The following is an 18,911-nucleotide window of genomic DNA, read 5'->3' as shown; positions in this document are numbered from 1 at the left end:
ATTGGCATTAAAATGACATTTATTGTGCCAGGCACATTATTAGAAATAAAATTAGAAATTGAAACCCAAAATAGCCATTGCAGGATGCATTTATTTCTTATGTGCATATTACCAGCTGAGAATGGAAGTTTTTACTTCAATCTTATCGAGATAATTTAAATCATGTCTCTTCATAAGCTTATGAAGGACTGTTCATTGGGCTAATTTATTTCCAGCTCAGTCAGGTATCACACTGTGTTAGTTCCTGAACCACAACAAACCACCAAAACTTCATTCAGCTCCCCAAATTCATCCTTCTACATATGCATCTGGTAGCTCTACATGCCACGAAAAGTGGGTTAACATTAAACAAAATATTCATCCAAGAAATGGAAAATCTATACTTTAAAGCAACAACCATAACCATTAGTCTTTCTTTATAATAAAATTCAGATGCCTAATCTTGTGAGAATAAATCCAGCAGCTTAGTTGAAAGACCTTCCATGATAGTCGGCATGCTCGGTGTGGTATCGAGTATATTGTGCTATTGCCATATTGGCGCGCAACATCAGCATGGTATCAAGGCTTTGAGACTCAGATCTTAGCCATATTTGTGGGTGTTTGATTCCAAGATGGATCAAGATCTTGGTTATCTCGCCGTGGCAAAAAGGACAAGGTTAAGATATGTCACGATCTCAGTTAATGTTTCAGGAATCTTAATATCAAAATCTCAATAGATAAAGTAAATTGAGATGGACTTTGTTCCTCTCTCCTCTTGACTCTAAATCAATAATAGGGCATCCAAATCAAAGATCCACATCACTGTTCATGATCTATACCACTAAAAATATCTAGAAATAAAAAATCATGTATTTTAATAGTCTCTAACCTCGACATCATATAGACACAAAAAGGGGTGGCTTCCGTTATGTTAACATGCTAACATTATCATGATCTATATATGTTAAAACATATATATAGATCGAAAATTAATAGATTTTAATGCTTGGAGCATAGCAAAACATTATCTCATGTTCTTTTTTTTGCTTAAGAAACATTATCTCATATCATTACAATTGTTTTTTAAAATATATTTTTTGTTTCTGGGCATTTTCACTGATACAGAACATGATCAATGGTGTCCATCTTCAATTTGGTTGCCCCATTATTGAGTTTGGGGAAGTAATGGGTAGATAACTTCTCTTCTCAAGAAGAGCAAAATCCATCTTAAGTAACCTGGAGATTAATTACTATCTTAAGAAATTAGTATGAACTAAAAAACTTGTTTTATACGGTAAAAACTGAATATGAAATATTTGTTGATATTTTTGATACTATCTTAAGTATTTTTGGTAAAAAACTAGTGACATTGCCCACTTAAATAAAATTTTTCAGTAGAGCAGAATCCAGTCTGAAGTAAGCCTTTTTACGGTTTATAATATATTGCACCTCCAAGGCACATCATACACCAGGAGTTGTGTGGAAGATATCCTGCATTGCCTCCCCTAGGATGTACAAGAGTTGGAAGGAGATTCTCGCAATCTGAAAACAACTGGATGTGATATTAGCACTATCAAAGTCAAAAGAATGATCTTGAAGGCGCCTTGAGTGACTGCAAGCGCAGGCATGAGGAAAAACATATCCACTTAAGTGTTGCTTTTAAACTGCTTCTGACGGTGATTACTAGGTGTCATTATCATGTCTCTGATGTCTGTATGGTTTCCTTGTCAGGCTAACAGCATCACATAGCTGCCTTCCAGATTCCCATATTGATGTACATTGATCTTCCAGCTTCTTTGATAATAAGTGCACAGCTGGTCCCCTAACCGTTGAGTGAAACACTTGTAAAGCCTTCTCTAACAGTATCTTGTGCAAAGTAGTAGGGTAACAAGCAGGCAACTCTTTCAGGTGAAACTCTTTAGCAGCTGGAAGAGCTCTTTGGCATCCAGATATACAAAACTTCATGTTAAGCCCCTTAATACTTTCCAAACAAGATATCGCAGCTTCAATAGCACTGGTACCTCGTGCAGAAATCTGCTCATCCTGTATCTCATTTGCACTTCTTTTATGAGGCATTGTTCTCACATTTCCAATTTCCTCCATAAAGCCATCTTTTACAGATAGCAGAGTATCAACAATCACATTACTCAAAGACAACCAGTTTTCCGAACTTGGGAGTTCAAGGGAACTAACTGGTTTTCCTGCTGCAGTCGATGCTGATGCTGCAGCTGCTGCTGCAGCTACCATGAATGCCAGAAGCCGAGACACAGTTAGCATCACTTGGCAGGCCTCCTCTCCATCTTAGAGTATCAGCCTGTGAAAATATGAAGTCGAATGTCCTCATTACTCAATGGCTGGCAATTGTTTTCAAGTGAAAACTCATCCAACATGGTTTTCGAATTAAGAGCCTCTGCCAAAGATCTGTAGCAACAAAATCCAAAGATTCACCCCTCGGGTTCACAGACCTGTCCAACAGTGCAACAACCCTTGATGCATCAAGGGTAGACGGGAAAGGAGCTCACACGACCAATGCCTTTTGAACTATGATGAGTAGACTCTCTATGCCGGCCAGCGTGCGGCATTTCTTGATCAAAAAACGGGCCTGTGTTTCTAAAGATGAATGCAGCTTCATCCTGAAACTGGCATTACTTGCAGAACCAGCTAGCATGATCACAGAACCAATATCTTTGAAGTTTAAGCTTAACCTTGGCAATCCACCCACGCTGGAGGGCTGATTTAGGGAAGAAGCATCAGCAGAATCCTCCATGTTGCTTGCTGGATTTGGTCCATCTAAGATTTCATCACTGAAAACAAAGAGAATGACAGGAATACACTGCCCTGGCAGCACTAACGGACGAGAGCCCGTGCCTGATATTAAAGCTGCCGGGCCATGGCAGTTTGTGGTCCCACCCCGTCGGTCTAGTGGGGAAACAGAAGAGATTCTCTGAAGAAATATAATGACATGAATAACCTGGTTCAAATTCAGCTGCTAATTTCAGACTGAGGAACCAAATTGTTTTCAAAAATAATAAAGGTCTATTGCAGTTCCTGATGTTTGTTAGCGTAAGGTTTTCTTTGAGGAATTGGGGCTAAGATCTAAAAGTTTCATAGCAAGTCCTTCATGTAGTCAAAAATTAAGTGAATCTACTAAAGGAAACTAATCAAAACCTGACACGATCACTAGCTTCAATATCATAATTCAAATTGTTTTCAAAATCGGAAACGTCTTACTGGTTATTGATGTTTGCTAACATGAAGTTTTTCTTGTAAGAATGGAAGGCAAAGTGCACGAAGTACGAGACGAAATCCGTAACTTTTGTACTATAAACCTTCATCTGATCAAGAACCAAATCAAATTCAGCAAAGAAAACAGGGCAGAACCTAAACCAAGTCAAACACAAGGAACCTCGTAACGCAGCAGCAGAAAAGCAACAAGATCGAAAGGAAACATCTCACAGAGAACATAAAGAGCATCCCACGGAGATCCTCGGCTTCGCATTCCTCCAGAACCGACGCGGACTCATCTCCCCCGCCATCTGTTCGAGACGAGGCCAGCAGCAATAGCGGCGACAAAGACGAAGAGAACTGCAGAAAAGGCATCCCTTTCTCCGCTTCCGGTTACCGGTAATAACTGATCCTCCGACGCCGGAACCGGTAATATTATATTTGATAATATTATAGAAATATTATTATGCTTTATAATAAATATAAAGAATTTTATTTATTATATTATCTAGTAAATGTCAAAATAAATAATTTATAAATTAAAAATATTTTATAATATTTATTTTTGATAATACAATAGCACTGTGTAATGTCCTTTATTATTATTTTCTAATACTAAAACTGTTTTCTCAGTTTAATTATCAAGCAGAAATCAAAGTCCTATAATATTTTTTACCGACCAGCAAGCATTATTTTCTTAAAAGTTTTTCGATCCAAAGCTTTGCAAACTAGGTTAATTTGTATAATTTTTTTTTTCAAAAAATATTTTATATAGTAATTGGAGAACCATCTTGTGGTTAGCGTATAGGACATGAAAGATAAACTTTTTTTTTGCAATTTCATGCATATATCGTGAATATTTTTCATTTCCCACAATTTGAGGTTAAGTAAATGAAACAATAATTTAGTGAGGGATCTAGCTATGATTTCTTATTTTCATTTTCTAGAACCATGCTAAGATTATGAAACCATTCTAGGTTTGCTGGAAAGAACATGATAGAAAACTTATTCATGGTTCCCTAATTAGAGTTCTATGGGTTATTTGATAGAATTTGGCAAAGTAGGGGCCAAAAATAGATAATCACATGTACATGTGAGTCCATGGTATGAGCTAAAAAGGAGAGCAAACTCAAGGCTTGACATGAGCCCAGAGAACTAGCAGCATGACTTGACCGCAGTTAGAGCCTGATAAACTATTATGTTAGATTTGTAACTTTTCATCCCTCCAAAATTTTTTGTTGCTAGGCATAGGAGTATAAAATCATTGGGACAAGCTCCAGTTCAGAGCAGTGTCATCTTTGTTTGAATAAGATATAGCATAATAGCTAACAAATAATATCTTTGTTACGGAGGGTTTTCCGAATTTAGTCTCACATCGACCGTGTAGCGGGAAGGTCTGTGCCATATAATGGGGGGCTCAATAACCCTTCCCTTAGGAGGCGCCTTTTGTGGGGCAAAACCGTGAGGCGCCGTGAGGAGGGCTTCGGGTACGCTCGACCCCCGAATCGGACCCAAAGCGGACAATACCTTCTGAGGGACACTTTCTCTTCCGCTGCTCGGATCGGTGGAGACTCTGCTGGTGACGGGGTGCAAATCCCGCATCAGATGGCGCTAGAAGGAGGGCCTCGGCCCTCCACCTATCCAGTAAGGAGCCGACCCGGGCACAGGACCTCCCCGCTGGGGGAGCTGCGTTACGAGGGGTTCCCCGAATTTAGTCCCACATCGACCGTGTAGCGGGAAGGTCTATGCCATATAATGGGGGGCTCAATAACCCTTCCCTTAGGAGACGCCTTTTGTGGGGCAAAACCGTGAGGCGCCGTGAGGAGGGCTCCGAGTATGCTCGACCCCCGAATCGGACCCAAAGCGGACAATAACTTCTGAGGGACACTTTCTCTTCCGCTGCTCGGATCAGTGGGGACTCTACTGGTGACGGGGTGCAAATCCCGCATCAGATGACGCTAGAAGGAGGGCCTCGGCCCTCCGCCTATCCAGTAAGGAGCCGACCCGGGCACAGGACCTCCCCGCTGGGGGGGCTGTGTTACGGGGGGTTCCCCGAATTTAGTCCCACATCGACCGTGTAGCGGGAAGGTCTGTGCCATATAATGGGGGGCTCAATAACCCTTCCCTTAGGAGACGCCTTTTGTGGGGCAAAACCGTGAGGCACCGTGAGGAGGGCTCCGGGTACGCTCGACCTCCGAATCGGACCCAAAGCGGACAATACCTTCTGAGGGACACTTTCTCTTCCGCTGCTCGGATCGGTGGGGACTCTGCTGGTGACGGGGTGCAAATCCCGCATCAGATGGCGCTAGAAAGAGGGCCTCGGCCCTCCGCCTATCCAGTAAGGAGCTGACCCGGGCACAGGACCTCCCCGCTGGGGGGGCTGTGTTACGGGGGGTTCCCCGAATTTAGTCCCACATCGACCGTGTAGCGGAAAGGTCTGTGCCATATAATGGGGGGCTCAATAACCCTTCCCTTAGGAGACGCCTTTTGTGGGGCAAAACCGTGAGGCACCGTGAGGAGGGCTCCGGGTACGCTCGACCCCCGAATCGGACCCAAAGCGGACAATACCTTCTGAGGGACACTTTCTCTTCCGCTGCTCGGATCGGTGGGGACTCTGCTGGTGACGGGGTACAAATCTCGCATCAGATGGCGCTAGAAGGAGGGCCTCGGCCCTCCGCCTATCCAGTAAGGAGCCGACCCGGGCACAGGACCTCCCCGCTGGGGGGGCTGTGTTACGGGGGGTTCCCCGAATTTAGTCCCACATCGACCGTGTAGCGGGAAGGTCTGTGCCATATAATGGGGGGCTCAATAACCCTTCCCTTAGGAGATGCCTTTTGTAGGGCAAAACCGTGAGGCGCCGTGAGGAGGGCTCCGAGTACGCTCGACCTCCGAATCGGACCCAAAGCGGACAATACCTTCTGAGGGACACTTTTTCTTCCGCTGCTCGGATCAGTGGGGACTCTGCTGGTGACGGGGTGCAAATCCCGCATCAATCTCTATTAGTTATTTAAAAATGATCCGTAAATCTCGCGAGACAAGATTGTGTTGTCAACAATATCTTGATCAGATCAACCAGATGATCCAAGATTTCCATTCAAGAGCCTTGACCTATTAGCTTGTGAAGTTGTATGAGAGGAGGCAAGCAAATGCTCATGTACTTGTTGTAAGCATATACAATGTGTGCTTGAATTATCTTCCATCATTGAAAGCATGAGAGAAAAGTTGGATCCAATAAATGAATAATAATTGGTCCAGCAATTTATCACTCATTTTGGATTGAACAAACTCCATCCAAGAACGATGCTGCAAGGGATAAAATTTTTTTGCGTTGATTTAAAGGCTAGCAAAGAATCCCAAAGAATGATGCTAGAGAATTTAACATCCAAACTAGGTGTACAATGTGTGACCTTTCTTTACAATCAATTAATGGGTACTATTTGCTTATTTCCGACCAGTGGGAAGAGGAGGAAAGTAGGGTGAACAGAAAAATAAAGGAATACATCATATTTTTTGTTGGAGGTTTTAAAGAAAAAAAATAAAATTTTCATTTTTTATAGAAAAGAAAAATCCATGTACATCGGCTGAAAATTCGGATATTTTTTTTTCAAAATTGCCATTAAACTTTTAGATAGTATGGTAAGAGTATGTAGGGGTGGCAAAATATGACCCGACCGTGTTCGACCCGCCATAAACAGGTTTGGGTTTGGCCTAAACAGGTTCAGGTCGTAAACAGGTCGACCCGTTTAACCTGTTTATTAATTGGGTTGGATACGGGTTTTAGATGTCTGACCCGTTTAAACCGTTTAACCCGTTTAACTGTTGGCAGGTTAAACAAGTTTAAACAGGTTAAACGGGTTAAATAGGTTAAACAGGTCTAAACAGGTTAAACGGGTCTAAACAGGTCGGGTTGGGCAGGTTAAACAGGTCGGGTTGGGCAGGTTAAACAGGTATAAATAGGTTAAACGGGTCAGGTTGGGCAAACAGGTTAAACAGGTCGGGTCAAGTTGGATAAACAGGTTACCTGTTTATTAAACAGGTTAAACGGGTCGGGTCGGGTTACCTGTTTAATAAACAGGTCAGGTTCAGGTTGTAATTTCTGACCTGTTTAATAAACAGGTCGGATTCAGGTTTATGATTTTCTGACCCGACCTGCATGTGACCCGACTCGTTTATGATCCGACCCGACCCGATTGCCACTCCTAAAAGTATGGCATGTATTTTACAAATTTTTTTCAAAAAAATAGGTACTCAATCAAATATAAACTATTGTGAAATATGTTATTTTTCAACCAATCATGTTTAGATATCAACTTTTTTTCCGATCTACGGACCGAACGAGTCATGCATGCTTTTTACGCCCCAACTCTAATTTATAGATGCAGGGGAGAGACAGAGTGCGCGTGCCCCAACTCTGATTTATAGATGCAGGGGAGAGACAGAGAGTGCGTGCATCTGGAAACCTAACCCAAATATTTCAATGTTTTGACGGGGTCGTGCAGTGAAAATCAATTGATTTTTTTATTTTGACCGTATTTACATAGTCATATGCCATTGCTGGGTACTTCATTTAATACATTCTCTCTTCTTCCATGACAAAAAAAAAAAAAGTACAATACCGAAGAAACATGCATTTCATGTTTGAGGAAAGAAAAGTGACATCATGTACTACTCGTTTTTTGTGGCTGCCAATCCCTACTCCAACTTCCTGTTCTATTTCCTATCCCATATGTTACTCAGGGATCGATGCAGTTTGTAGATATAGATGGGTTATCTTACAAGGTTTGGACCAAATCAACCAAAACTATCGATAAAAAATCTTATCTTCCCACTGTGAGTATACCTGGCGGCAACGTTCTCATGGAGGACCCGAGAGCTTGCACCTGGGCCCCCCCTAAATTATTATGAGACGAGGACGACGAGTACTGTGGCACAGCTCACCAGTTTCAGAACGAGGCTGAGCAGAATCCAGATAGAAAACAAAAGGGTAATGGCCGCCTCTGTCCTTGCATGAAAGAGAGGTATCTATTCTCATAATTCAGGTCGAATAATTACAGCCTAGTGGGCGCTCTCCCCCGGGCCACCATAGAAACAGAGATTTATTCACGCCGGCAGCAAAGCAACAATGATGCGAACACGCTTGGATTTTCGAAACGCTAAACATGAGACGACAAGAAGCAGATCAAATGAAATTTTGATGGTACTATAACCCGCAAATATAAATATATAAAATAAAAATTACAAAAATATACAATTTTTTTAAAATTTATTTTTTTTATAAAATTACTATTTATATGTATATCTTCATAGAATATTTGTTGTGCTGTATACCCTTTTTTTTTCTTTTTTTTTTATACGCATCTCTACCATCTAATGTATTTAAAAAATAAATAATTTAAAATTAAGATGACTGAAATACCCTTACAGATAGATATATAGAAAAAAAAGAATATACATATAAATAACAATTTTGCAAGCATATTCAAATTTTTTTTCATATTTATAAGAATATATATTCAAAAAATTTATTAAAAATATAATCAAAAATCGGTTGGAACTTGTCAAGTTCTTTATGATTCGGTTGGATTGACAAGTGAAAAAAAGGAAAAGTCATACTGTCAATTTTCTTTTTTTAATATCTTAACACGGTCAAGTTGAAATATTAGATGATCATTTTGATCATATTTTTTTATTTAATTTTGATATAATAATTATTATTGAGTCTATGATATCTATATATTTTTTATTATTCTTAAAAGATTAAAGCATAGTGATTTTAGATTAATTTTAGATGCTTAGAACAGTAAAATATTTTTAGTGATTTATAAATATTGAGTTGTTGTTTGTTTATTAAGGTGAGAATTTCATAAAAGTAACATGATTTATAGTGTATGAATTGATATTAACATGTGATCATGCGACATAATAATATAAATTATTTTTTATCACCTTCTTTAATTACGATCAATTGAAGTATCTTTGCTTGATTTTGATCATTTTTATTCAAATTTTTAAGTGTAACCCTCTTAAATATATAAAATTGCATGAATACTCTTGCAAGTTGCTATTTATATTTATATCCTTATAAAGTTTTTTTTCCATATCTCCTCACAAAGGTATTTCAGTCATTTTAAATTTAAATAGTTTAGTTTAAGCTTTTTTTTTTGAAAATATTGAAACTCACTGTATTAGAGATTGCGGTATGGTGTCACGCCAGCACATTGTGATCCCATAATTATTAATTGGATCAGATCAGATCACGTGAAAAGAATTGGTTGCATTATGTTACAAGAGGTCAAGTTATCCTACGAGTTAAACATGGAAAAGGAGGAAATATAGAATGGAAACTCTTCGTAGTGCTTCGAAAGTATCATACTTTAATATTAAAGATGTTCTAGTGATTATAATGGTAATTACTGCTATAATTACTCACCACACGTATGATGCTGTATTTAAACAATATCTTTTATAAATGGTTTATGAGCATAATAACGACCTGTTAATGGCCATTGTGCGACATAATTGCAGCTCTCAGCATTTAATATATTTAAATACATTGATATTTGAAAGGTTATCGCTGTTGCATTGCCATCATACACAAAACGAGATGATTGATAATTACTACAATAAGAGCCAAATTTTAATTTAAAAAGATAATGGGACCTGTCGCATTGTGATCTTTTCAACAAGTGGTTTGTAACATTTTATAGGATCCACCATGCTACGTGAAAATGATGTTAAGAGAATCACGTATTGTTTTAAAAGAACGACCAACTTATGACACGACCATCAAGTTAGATTGGGACCGTTAACAACCTTTATTTGTACCCTCGAACCATGCAGGTGAGACTCTATACTTAGGATGTACCCTACAACCATTGTATGATATCACCAACCTGTATTCCTGAACGGTCATAATAGACTTGGGTCTTCCTTGAGATGAAACCATTCAGTTTTATTGGCCCACTAGTATCTAAAAATCTGACAACTTGAAAACATTGGCCAAATTATTGATTGATTCGTTACGAGTATGAATCGGTTAAATTGGATTGGACCCACAGCTTAATTGGGTGGCCCGACAAAAACTTGAATTTAAGATTTTTAGCGAGATTGCCGGGATTTGTAACCATTATATTTGGTGGACTATAGCTTTCAGGAACATAATCCCAGATGAATGTATCTTCAGTAATTAGGAAAAACTGGTTCCCCATCTGAGCCAGCTTGGGATCTAGATTTAGGACCACAAGCCGGGTTAGCATCAGTCCAATTCTCCATCCAACTTGTTGGTTGAAATTTTTTTTGAATGCAATGCAGGGCATCATGATGTTCGGTGTGGGGCTTCTCAACCAAATCTAACTTATGACTGTCCGTGGAGCAACCGCAAGTTTAGAGTTATTAACAAGCAAAAACATGTTTCATAATTCAATTCCAAACTAATTTCATTAAAGGCATATGTGGGGGAGCTCCCACCCTCTAGCCATTTCAAGGTGAACTTCGATGGTAGTGTTATGGGTGATGGAGACAGAGCATGTATGAGTTTTGTAATCAGGAGTTACGACTTACGGATGATTGTTACGAAAGGGCGAAGTACCGATGGGGTGATAGTTGTAGGGGTGGAGCTCAGGAAAGCATGGCAGGGCATCACCTCCTATGCTACACAACACTCTAAATAGGTCCTTTGGACACACCAGGAGGTTCCTCCTGCACCGCTGTGCTAGGTTCTTACTTTTGATTCACTTGGCTGCATCCTATACTAGAGTAGGGTGAGCACCTGTACCACAAAAAAAAAAAAGGCATGTTCGGTTGGAGGATGTTGAGTTTTGAAATGAGAATAAGTGGCTTCCATTCCGGCTGTTTGATTGGAGAGAGTTCCACTTCGATTCAAAAAATGAATGAGAATGCTTCAATTCCTTAAAATCTAATCCCAATCTCACTTAATATTCCAATATCATTTCAATCCTGAATCTACTTACGAACTAAATGCGTCGAAAAATATGACCATTCCGATTTTCATATTTATCCCTTCCAAATTCGGTCACGAATCAAATTCACCCTACAAGCAGAAACAGAATGAGAAAGCCAAGGAGAGAATTAATGTTAAAAAGATAGCGGAATTACATGGGCCATGTCCCATGAACTATTTATTTCCAATGATCCCAATAGTGGAAGTCTTTCCATCCATATCAATGTGTGCATGTGTCTGCGAAAGAAAGGGGGAGGACAGAGGCAAAGCAGCAGAATGCCAGGTCCAGAATCTTCTCCACTACAAAAGATACAATTGCTAACTCGCTAGATTCTTCTGCTCCTTCAAACCCCCACCCCCCTCTGTGTGGTTCCATCAACTTGCCCATCTTCCCCTCTCTTTCCCCACTCGCCCTCCCAACTTCAGCTGTCTCCTCCCGGTTTCCTTTCGTTTAATTGTTTAACATGGCACGCTTTCCGTAAATCTCGCTCTGCCATCTGATCATCATCTGGAATCGGTTAATATGTCCAAACCCGCGGATGGGAAACAACAGGAGCTTACAGTGTGGTACTTCTATTAGCTGTCACGTTATGGTCGTTGAACCTTGAACCAGTCTTCCTCCTCTTCTGCTCTCTCGACAGCCGCGCAGAATTCCCTCCCACCTCCATCAACCTCAGTAATATAGTAGACAAATAGAAGAAGGAGACTCCTCTCCCTCGAACTCCAATCCCCTTCTTGCAGGAACTTGGTAGAAAGAGAATGGAAGGACGACTTAGAAGATATGGAAACCAAACTAGTCCAGAGAGAACCAAAGTTTGGGTGGAGCCACCACCAAAACACCACCACCAGCACCAACACCAACACCAGCAGCAGCAGCAGCAGCAGGGTAGAAAGATCCCGGTGGTGTATTATCTTTGCCGGAACCGCCACCTTGAGCACCCCCACTTCATTGAAGTTCCTGTCTCCTCTCTCGAAGGTCTCTACCTCAGAGGTCAGTGTATTCGACACAAAAGAGTCCAAATTTGCGGACAGTTTTGGATCTATGTTTCTCATAATGCTGAGTTTCTCTTTGTATTGTTTGTTTTTTTTTTGGGGGGTAGATGTGATCAATAGGCTGAATGTGCTAAGAGGAAAACGAATGGCTTCCATGTATTCATGGTCTTGCAAGAGGTAACGCAGTGAAACCCGGATTATATAAAACCGAAACTTTGAGTTCTTGTGGTTATAAATTGATGCGTGGAATAACCTAATAGGAGTTACAAGAATGGATTTGTGTGGCACGACCTCTCGGAGGACGATCTGGTACTCCCGGGCCAGAACAATGAGTATGTCCTCAAGGGCTCCGAGCTCCTGGATCAGTCCCCTCCAGGTACCAAAACAATTCCCCAATTTTTTTTTTCTTTTGGAATTGCATGAGGTGGTTAAAATGGAAGAATAACTACATGTTCGATTGTTTGTTTAGATCGGCACCACCGCGGCATTGGCGACCCGAAGGTGCAGAACCAGAAGCACCCTCAGCAAGAATCCCCCACCTCTTATAGAACCCACGAAGCCTCCTCCTCTTCCTCCTCTCCCCCCACAGTGGTCAAGGAGGCGAAGCTTTCCCAGTACCCGCGGATGCCGCCGCCCCTACAAGAAGGCGAGCTGTCGCCTGCCAGGCCGGGCTCCTCCGGGAACCTCTCCCCGGATCCCGGCGGCAGAATTACCCCTTCGTCGGAGATGGGCTCCCCGAGCCTCGCCGAGTACCGGATCTTCAAGCCAATTGGAGCTCAGGATGCTGCCACCCAAACCGATGACAATGGTGGAGGGAAGGCCCGTCGACCGAATACCCGCACCGCCGGCGTCTCCACTGAGGATGTCTCATTTGGTGCTGAACTCGATGGGATTGGCGGCCACCGTCATAACCGGAGCCCGCGGTCTAAGGAGAGGTTGGAGATCAGCAGAGATGAGATTTCACCGCCGCTGACCTCGTCCGTCGCTTCTTCTTTAGGCGGGAAGATGGATACATTGGAGAATTTAATAAGGGCTGAAGCAGCTACCAGGATGAAAAGTTTTAGGATAATTGAAGACGAGGAAGTGCTTGCTCCCATGAGGGCGAAGCTCAAGGCGACGAATTTGTTGATGCAGCTGATCTCGTGCGGGTCGATCTCTGTGAAGGGCCACCACCACAGCTTCGGTTTCGTGCCGACATACCGGCCGAGGTTCACTCAAGCTAACTTCACCTTGCCGATGTTTTCCAATCCAATGGTGCTGGGAGAGCTCGACTGCCGGTCAGACAATTCGAGGGCGCCGGGGTTGCGGCTGGAAGAGAAGGAGTACTTTGGCAGGACCTTGATTGAAGATAAGAAGCACAAGGAGGAAATGGGAGCTTCTTCCTCTGATGAGGACAGGTAATTGTTGATGCTAACAGGCCTTTCTATCTCAATGTTGTGTTTGTGAATGCTTTGTTACCTGACATTTTAAATCTGTGATGGATTGTAATTTAAAGGTCGTCCTGTCCAGAAATGCTATCTCGATAAACTGCATCCATGGTAACCTAAGAATTGCTCAAATAAATAGGTTTCTTCTGGAATTTGCTTGAATGCCACTTTACAGATTGGTTGGTTACACAATGTTACATAATTATCTGGATCCTTTTTTTCCTTGAAGAAATTTTCTGGTTGTACGGTTATCAATGCATTGATCTTGAATTTGGGATTACTTATGTGATGTAAGCATATTTCTTCATAGTTTAGTTTGTTTGTCCATGTCAAAAAAGAGGAAAAAAGCCTTTGATGCTGGTAATGAAGCTAAAGGCATTTGAATATTTTGGATCCTTTGGAGGTCCCCAAGACTGATTTTCCTGTAAAATATAACAAAAGTTGGACCTTCTTTCTTAGCCAGTCGAGTAAATACAGTTCTGTCATAGGAACCGGTTCATTTCAATTCCTGCATCATTTCTTCAACGGATTTATCTATTTATGCTAATCATATTAAAATCTTTTGATAGTTCTTCTGCATGTTACCTGTCACAGAATGTTGATCAAATAACCCATAAGCAACCACAAATTCGAAATGCACAAATTCAAAATGCAAAAGCTGTACATTGGTGATTATTATTATATGGGGTTCAGGAGTTACATTCTTCACTTTTAAATATTTCTAGATGAATGTAGTTACCTGTTATATTAGATAAAATATCAATGGAAGCAGGTAAGGAGCTTAGTATTGTTACCTTTTGTTATGCCAGTGGTTCAGATCTATGCAGAGGTCAATGAAAACCACTCCCAAAGAAGGATAACAAGTAAAATTCAAATACTATGGGAACGGGGTGGTACGAACAGTACTGTTCCGGCAGGTTTCCGGTACCTGTACACAGTGTGTCAGTTTGGGACACAAACTCAAACTGTGTCCGTACGAGGTACTACCATTTTGGCAAAAAAAAGGGGCACAGGTTTGGTACTTGTATTTGAAACCTTGATAAGTAGAGACTGATAGAAACAAACAATGGCTTGATGGGGTTTGGCTTGGAAAAAGAGGTATTCAATGGTTTTCTGTCTGATAACTTTTTCATTTTTTCCAGTGCATACCCCTCTAGAAGTGAGAATATTTATTGATCATACCACTTCGAAGTGGATATCAAGTGATGAACATGGATTCTTTACATCCTAACCAACAGGTCTAGCTGAACAACAATTAAGATTTGGACAATAATAATATACATTGTGTTCCTTAGATCCTCATCTACCATGTTTTAAAATATATTTGTTCTTTGATGTTATGCTATTCAAGTATGACAGATTCAAGCCACATTTGGTCTACATTCTCCATCCTGGATGGTGGTTCTGAAATCCAACAAAGAATCTCCACTGTGACTTTGAAAAGGTTCTTTAAGCTATACCAAGTCCAGCTAGGGCTCCAGCTTACTAATGGAATGATACTTTGTTAACATGTTTGCAGGTCTATCATGTTAGCTTCTTTAACTAAACTCTGTATTCACTTATAGATTGTGGTCTCTGTATTGTAACAAAAACCAACATGATTACTTTGTATATGGTAGACAAACTTTATCGTTATCTGAACACTGCTATGGTTATAATCAAGGTTCTCGGTTTTGATGTGTATTGTCTTGTAATGGATGTAATGTACTTTATGCATATTGAATTGATAGTTGGTATAGGGGGAATACCGAATGTCGGTACCCTGAATCGACCCCTGTACCATGTGTACCAATAGGGCACCGATACGAGGTTCAGTATCGAGATTGCAAACCTTAGTTATAATAGATTACAAATATTGCCATGTTTTCTAATAATTGATAAGACCTTAATATTAGAAAATTCTTCACAACTCCTGTTGCAGCTATGATCTCTATCTATATATCAAACAAAATCATAGTTTACTGGAACACTGCCTTCTAGTTTATGAGTCCTTGAACCAGGGCGAGATCTGTACCCATGGTTGATTGTTATTGTCAATATTCAATGCCAGTGATACACATCAACAATCGAACTAAAGAAATTTTAATTGGACTATCTTGTCAAATACCAATGCATCCTTTAAAGCATTTTTTGGATATGCTTCCCAAATATCTAGATCTACCTTATATGTATTCAAGACAAAGCTGTGCATGTTTTCTAATTTCTGTCCTGCAAGCAAGAAGCTTAAATGTGCTTGCATTGGATATGTTGGACACAAACTCTCACCTATCATACTTTCGGCTTTGTGTAGCCCTCTCAAATCACACTTGAATTGTTGATGTACTCTTAGGACAAATGCAATCTGCCTTTTGTCTCCTCTTGGGATTTGATATCTAGATTTTCTTTTCCTCATTCCAGATCTTTTATTTCAAATTCTATACTGAGATTCAATTTCATGGCCAACATTAACAATTAGGGATCTGTAGGTTTTGTCTCAAATTGGATATTTTCCCCAAAGGACGAAAACAGCTCCTCCACCATTCACACAATTTTGAAGTGGAGATGGATGGATGTGCATGAGCTTCTAAAACACCCATCTATAAAGCTTAGCAGAACGCCCTACTCCACACGTGAATGGTTATTGATGAATTGTTAGAAAATCTCACCCAGCTGAAAACATTGTTTCTTTAATGATAAATTCTCAATGCTTAATAGAAATAAGCCAAATCTAATCGATACTTTTTATTTCATCATAGAGATTGTGCTTGGTGCTGTGGAAGTAAATTCAGAGAGGTGTACTGCCTGTGTGCTTTTTGGTGCCTAGAGCCATTGGATATTAGGGGTGAAATTTGTTGGTGTTGTGGATATAAGCAGAGTAGTTTGCATGAAATCAGAATGACTTGGCATGAAGACCATATATTCTGATAGTTGACAAGCTTTAATTTGCTAAATCATATTATCATCCACACCTTTCAGGAAGGATTTGGGGTTGGCAGTGCACAGTAGTGTACTGTCTTGTTCTCGATTAATCGCCTACTTACTTTCAAATCTTTAAAGCTGCCTGAGTGTTTTTATGTGTCTGTGTGTGTTTGTGGTATATCTGTGCATGATTATGCATGTATACTTTTGAGGGGTTTTCTGTAGTTTCGCTTGCCACCTGAAAATCTGAATATATAAGTTTAACTTTTTCCCATCAATTGTTAGGTTTATCGTGCTTTATTTTATGTTTGTATTGTAGGACCACCTAAGCCTCTTCTGTTCTTTTCTTTTCTCCTTTTTTATGTGAATATTTTATTCCCCTTACCCCTAATTTGAGCATTTAGACTTTGCTGAGTTGATGTGTCTTCTTTCCATTTTGGGAAATTTTCGATTGTATATGTAAAGTGTAAACTAAGGAGATCTGAAAGATACAGGAGCTGCAAGACACCTGATTCAGAGAGGGACAAAGAAAACATAGCGGATTCAAAACTTTCAAAATGCCTCCCACGGACAATCAAAATCACATCCTACAAGCAGTCCAGGAATGAAACAATGGCATCGCCTATTTCAGATGCAAGCAATTCTTCAGCTGGGCCAGACTGCAGCAAACCCTCTCCTCTCAACTCATCGAAAGTTGGAAGTAGAATGATCACTGATACTTCCCCAGTTAAAGGATCGTCTATGAGGTTAGAATCTTTCAAAGATGAAAAGGAGAAGGTGATCAAGATTGAAGAAAGTTAAGTTATATTGCCCTCCTTTGCTCACCACTAGATATATGCAATGGTTGCTAGCTCTTCCTTTTATATTCTAGTTTTGATTTAGAATTCTTTCTCTTTATTCCTGCAGGCTTAATTCTGGAGCTCGGGTTATAATTCAATCTAGATCTCTACGTGAAGATAGTGAAGATAGCTCTGGTTCACTATAAGGAGCCAGTATTTTTATATATATATCACAATTCTCATTTCTTTGTCTGCTGCTATCTTCACAACTGACCATGGAATGGGGTTTGTTTGTAATTTCTGAAATAGCTGTGAGTGTCGTTTCATTCAATTTATGACTTATTTTGGTAGTTTTGGGTCGTTTTCTTCCTACAACCTTTACTACCTCATCAATTACCTGCCCACAAGGCAATGGCATTGTTTCATTAGTCATTTATTGGTTTTAAGATTCCTTCCAAGTGTAAAGGTCCTTTATTTGGCAATCAATATACTTCTGTTCAGTTTAATGGGTAAGCTGGATTCTTTATTGGTTTTAGTGGCCTACACAAGCTGTATGTTCACATTGTAACTATAGGTAACATTCTTGAAAAGGATACATTTTGTGCTTTGTCAGGCCATCTTTAGGCATTTGATTGGAAATTACATTAAACCTAAATGCTACTTCATGAGATAGCAAAGTTTTCATTTCCAAGGAATACCTTATAAAACATGGAAGGTTATCAAATTGGTTCTACAACATTTGATAATGATCTCATGCTGCCAAGAGAGGTACAAATGATAAGTGTATGCTTTTATATACCTTGACGATTATTAGCTCTGGTGTTTGATGGATGATCATAAGCTGTAAACAATTTCTTTTGCCATCTTGGCGTCCATTATTTTTCCCCCTACATTATGTTTTGCTCTGCTTCCAATTGTGAGAAAATTTAGGGTTATGCCAATTGGGTTCTAATTTAATTATGAAATGTTACCTTTAATCCTTGGAGAAAGTTAAGTTTCTTTGGGTTCTTCTTGTTGCTTAGAAATGACAAACAAAGTAGACATTCGGATGGTAGTATTTCTTTTCCTCATATTTTTGCTGTAACAGGAGCTTTATGTAGGAATCTTGTGGATACAGGGATTTATATATTTGCAGGTTGTTACAAGTTATTGAGAAATGTGCATTTCATTAATTACCAAACATTGGGATTTAAAATGAAATATGTTAAGGATTAAACTCATAAAAGCGTTTGATTGAAGGCCAGCTTGAGCATTTAGACATTTCATTGTATTGATCTGATTACTAATAACGTGAGTTGGAACTCCCTGAAAAAAGAAAAGTGTTATGGAACATCAAAACAGATTGCATATATTAAGGACTTTAAAAGCATATGGACTGCAGAATTATTAGAGATAACCCTTCCCCCACAATTTAGTGGCAAATTTATCCCTATAGCACTTGATTTGGTCCATGTGTTCACTTATTACCGACTTGAACAATCACCAGTTTCTAGAACCCCTTACTTTAATTTCATTAGTTAGTATGAGTTAAAGTTTTTAAGAATTTTTAACTGGCTCTGATTTCAGCTTTTACCCACCACAAATGCAAATCAAACTTTGTTATTAGATTACAAGTTCCTTGGTTTCAGAGTGTGCCCAAGTCAAGGTCCT

At 39.9% G+C, this 18,911-nt stretch overlaps 1 protein-coding gene and 1 pseudogene across 3 annotated transcripts; one reads left to right on the top strand and one right to left on the bottom strand.

Annotated features, from left to right (window-relative positions):
- Positions 1-1,281: 1,281 nt before the first annotated feature.
- LOC120104281 (uncharacterized) lies at positions 1,282-3,637 on the bottom strand (annotated as a pseudogene). Its single transcript, XR_015974127.2, has 2 exons — positions 3,436-3,637; positions 1,282-2,950 (listed from the first exon to the last, which is right to left on the bottom strand). The product of XR_015974127.2 is annotated as an uncharacterized LOC120104281 (transcript).
- Positions 3,638-11,122: 7,485 nt separating this feature from the next.
- LOC103705503 (protein SOSEKI 3-like) lies at positions 11,123-17,767 on the top strand. Of its 2 annotated transcripts, XM_008789235.5 has the most exons (6): positions 11,129-12,155; positions 12,265-12,334; positions 12,418-12,533; positions 12,627-13,554; positions 16,977-17,279; positions 17,389-17,767. In XM_008789235.5, exons 1-6 carry the CDS (start codon positions 11,924-11,926, stop codon positions 17,465-17,467), a joined length of 1,728 nt encoding a protein of 575 aa, XP_008787457.2. In that variant the 5' UTR covers positions 11,129-11,923; the 3' UTR covers positions 17,468-17,767. The 2 variants fall into 2 exon arrangements, with proteins under 2 accessions (XP_089783973.1, XP_008787457.2); XM_089927847.1 differs by lacking the exon at positions 17,389-17,767 and having other exon boundaries at positions 11,123-12,334; positions 16,948-17,087.
- The last annotated feature ends 1,144 nt before the right edge of the window (positions 17,768-18,911 follow it).

The sequence above is a fragment of the Phoenix dactylifera genome, chromosome 16, assembly GCF_051530095.1.
Source record: "Phoenix dactylifera cultivar Ajwa chromosome 16, Ajwa_hap1_PhDact_Kaust_v1.1, whole genome shotgun sequence".
Lineage (NCBI taxonomy): Eukaryota > Viridiplantae > Streptophyta > Magnoliopsida > Arecales > Arecaceae > Phoenix > Phoenix dactylifera.
This window is presented reverse-complemented; position numbering and strand designations above follow the sequence as displayed.

Excerpts from the sequence above, each read along its gene's own strand:
- LOC103705503 (XM_008789235.5), top strand. The coding sequence starts at position 11,924 with ATGGAAGGACGACTTAGAAGATATGGAAACCAAACTAGTCCAGAGAGA. Across the intron at positions 12,335-12,417 it reads TATTCATGGTCTTGCAAGAG|GAGTTACAAGAATGGATTTG; the intron begins GTAACGCAGTGA and ends ATAACCTAATAG. Across the intron at positions 12,534-12,626 it reads CCTGGATCAGTCCCCTCCAG|ATCGGCACCACCGCGGCATT; the intron begins GTACCAAAACAA and ends TTGTTTGTTTAG.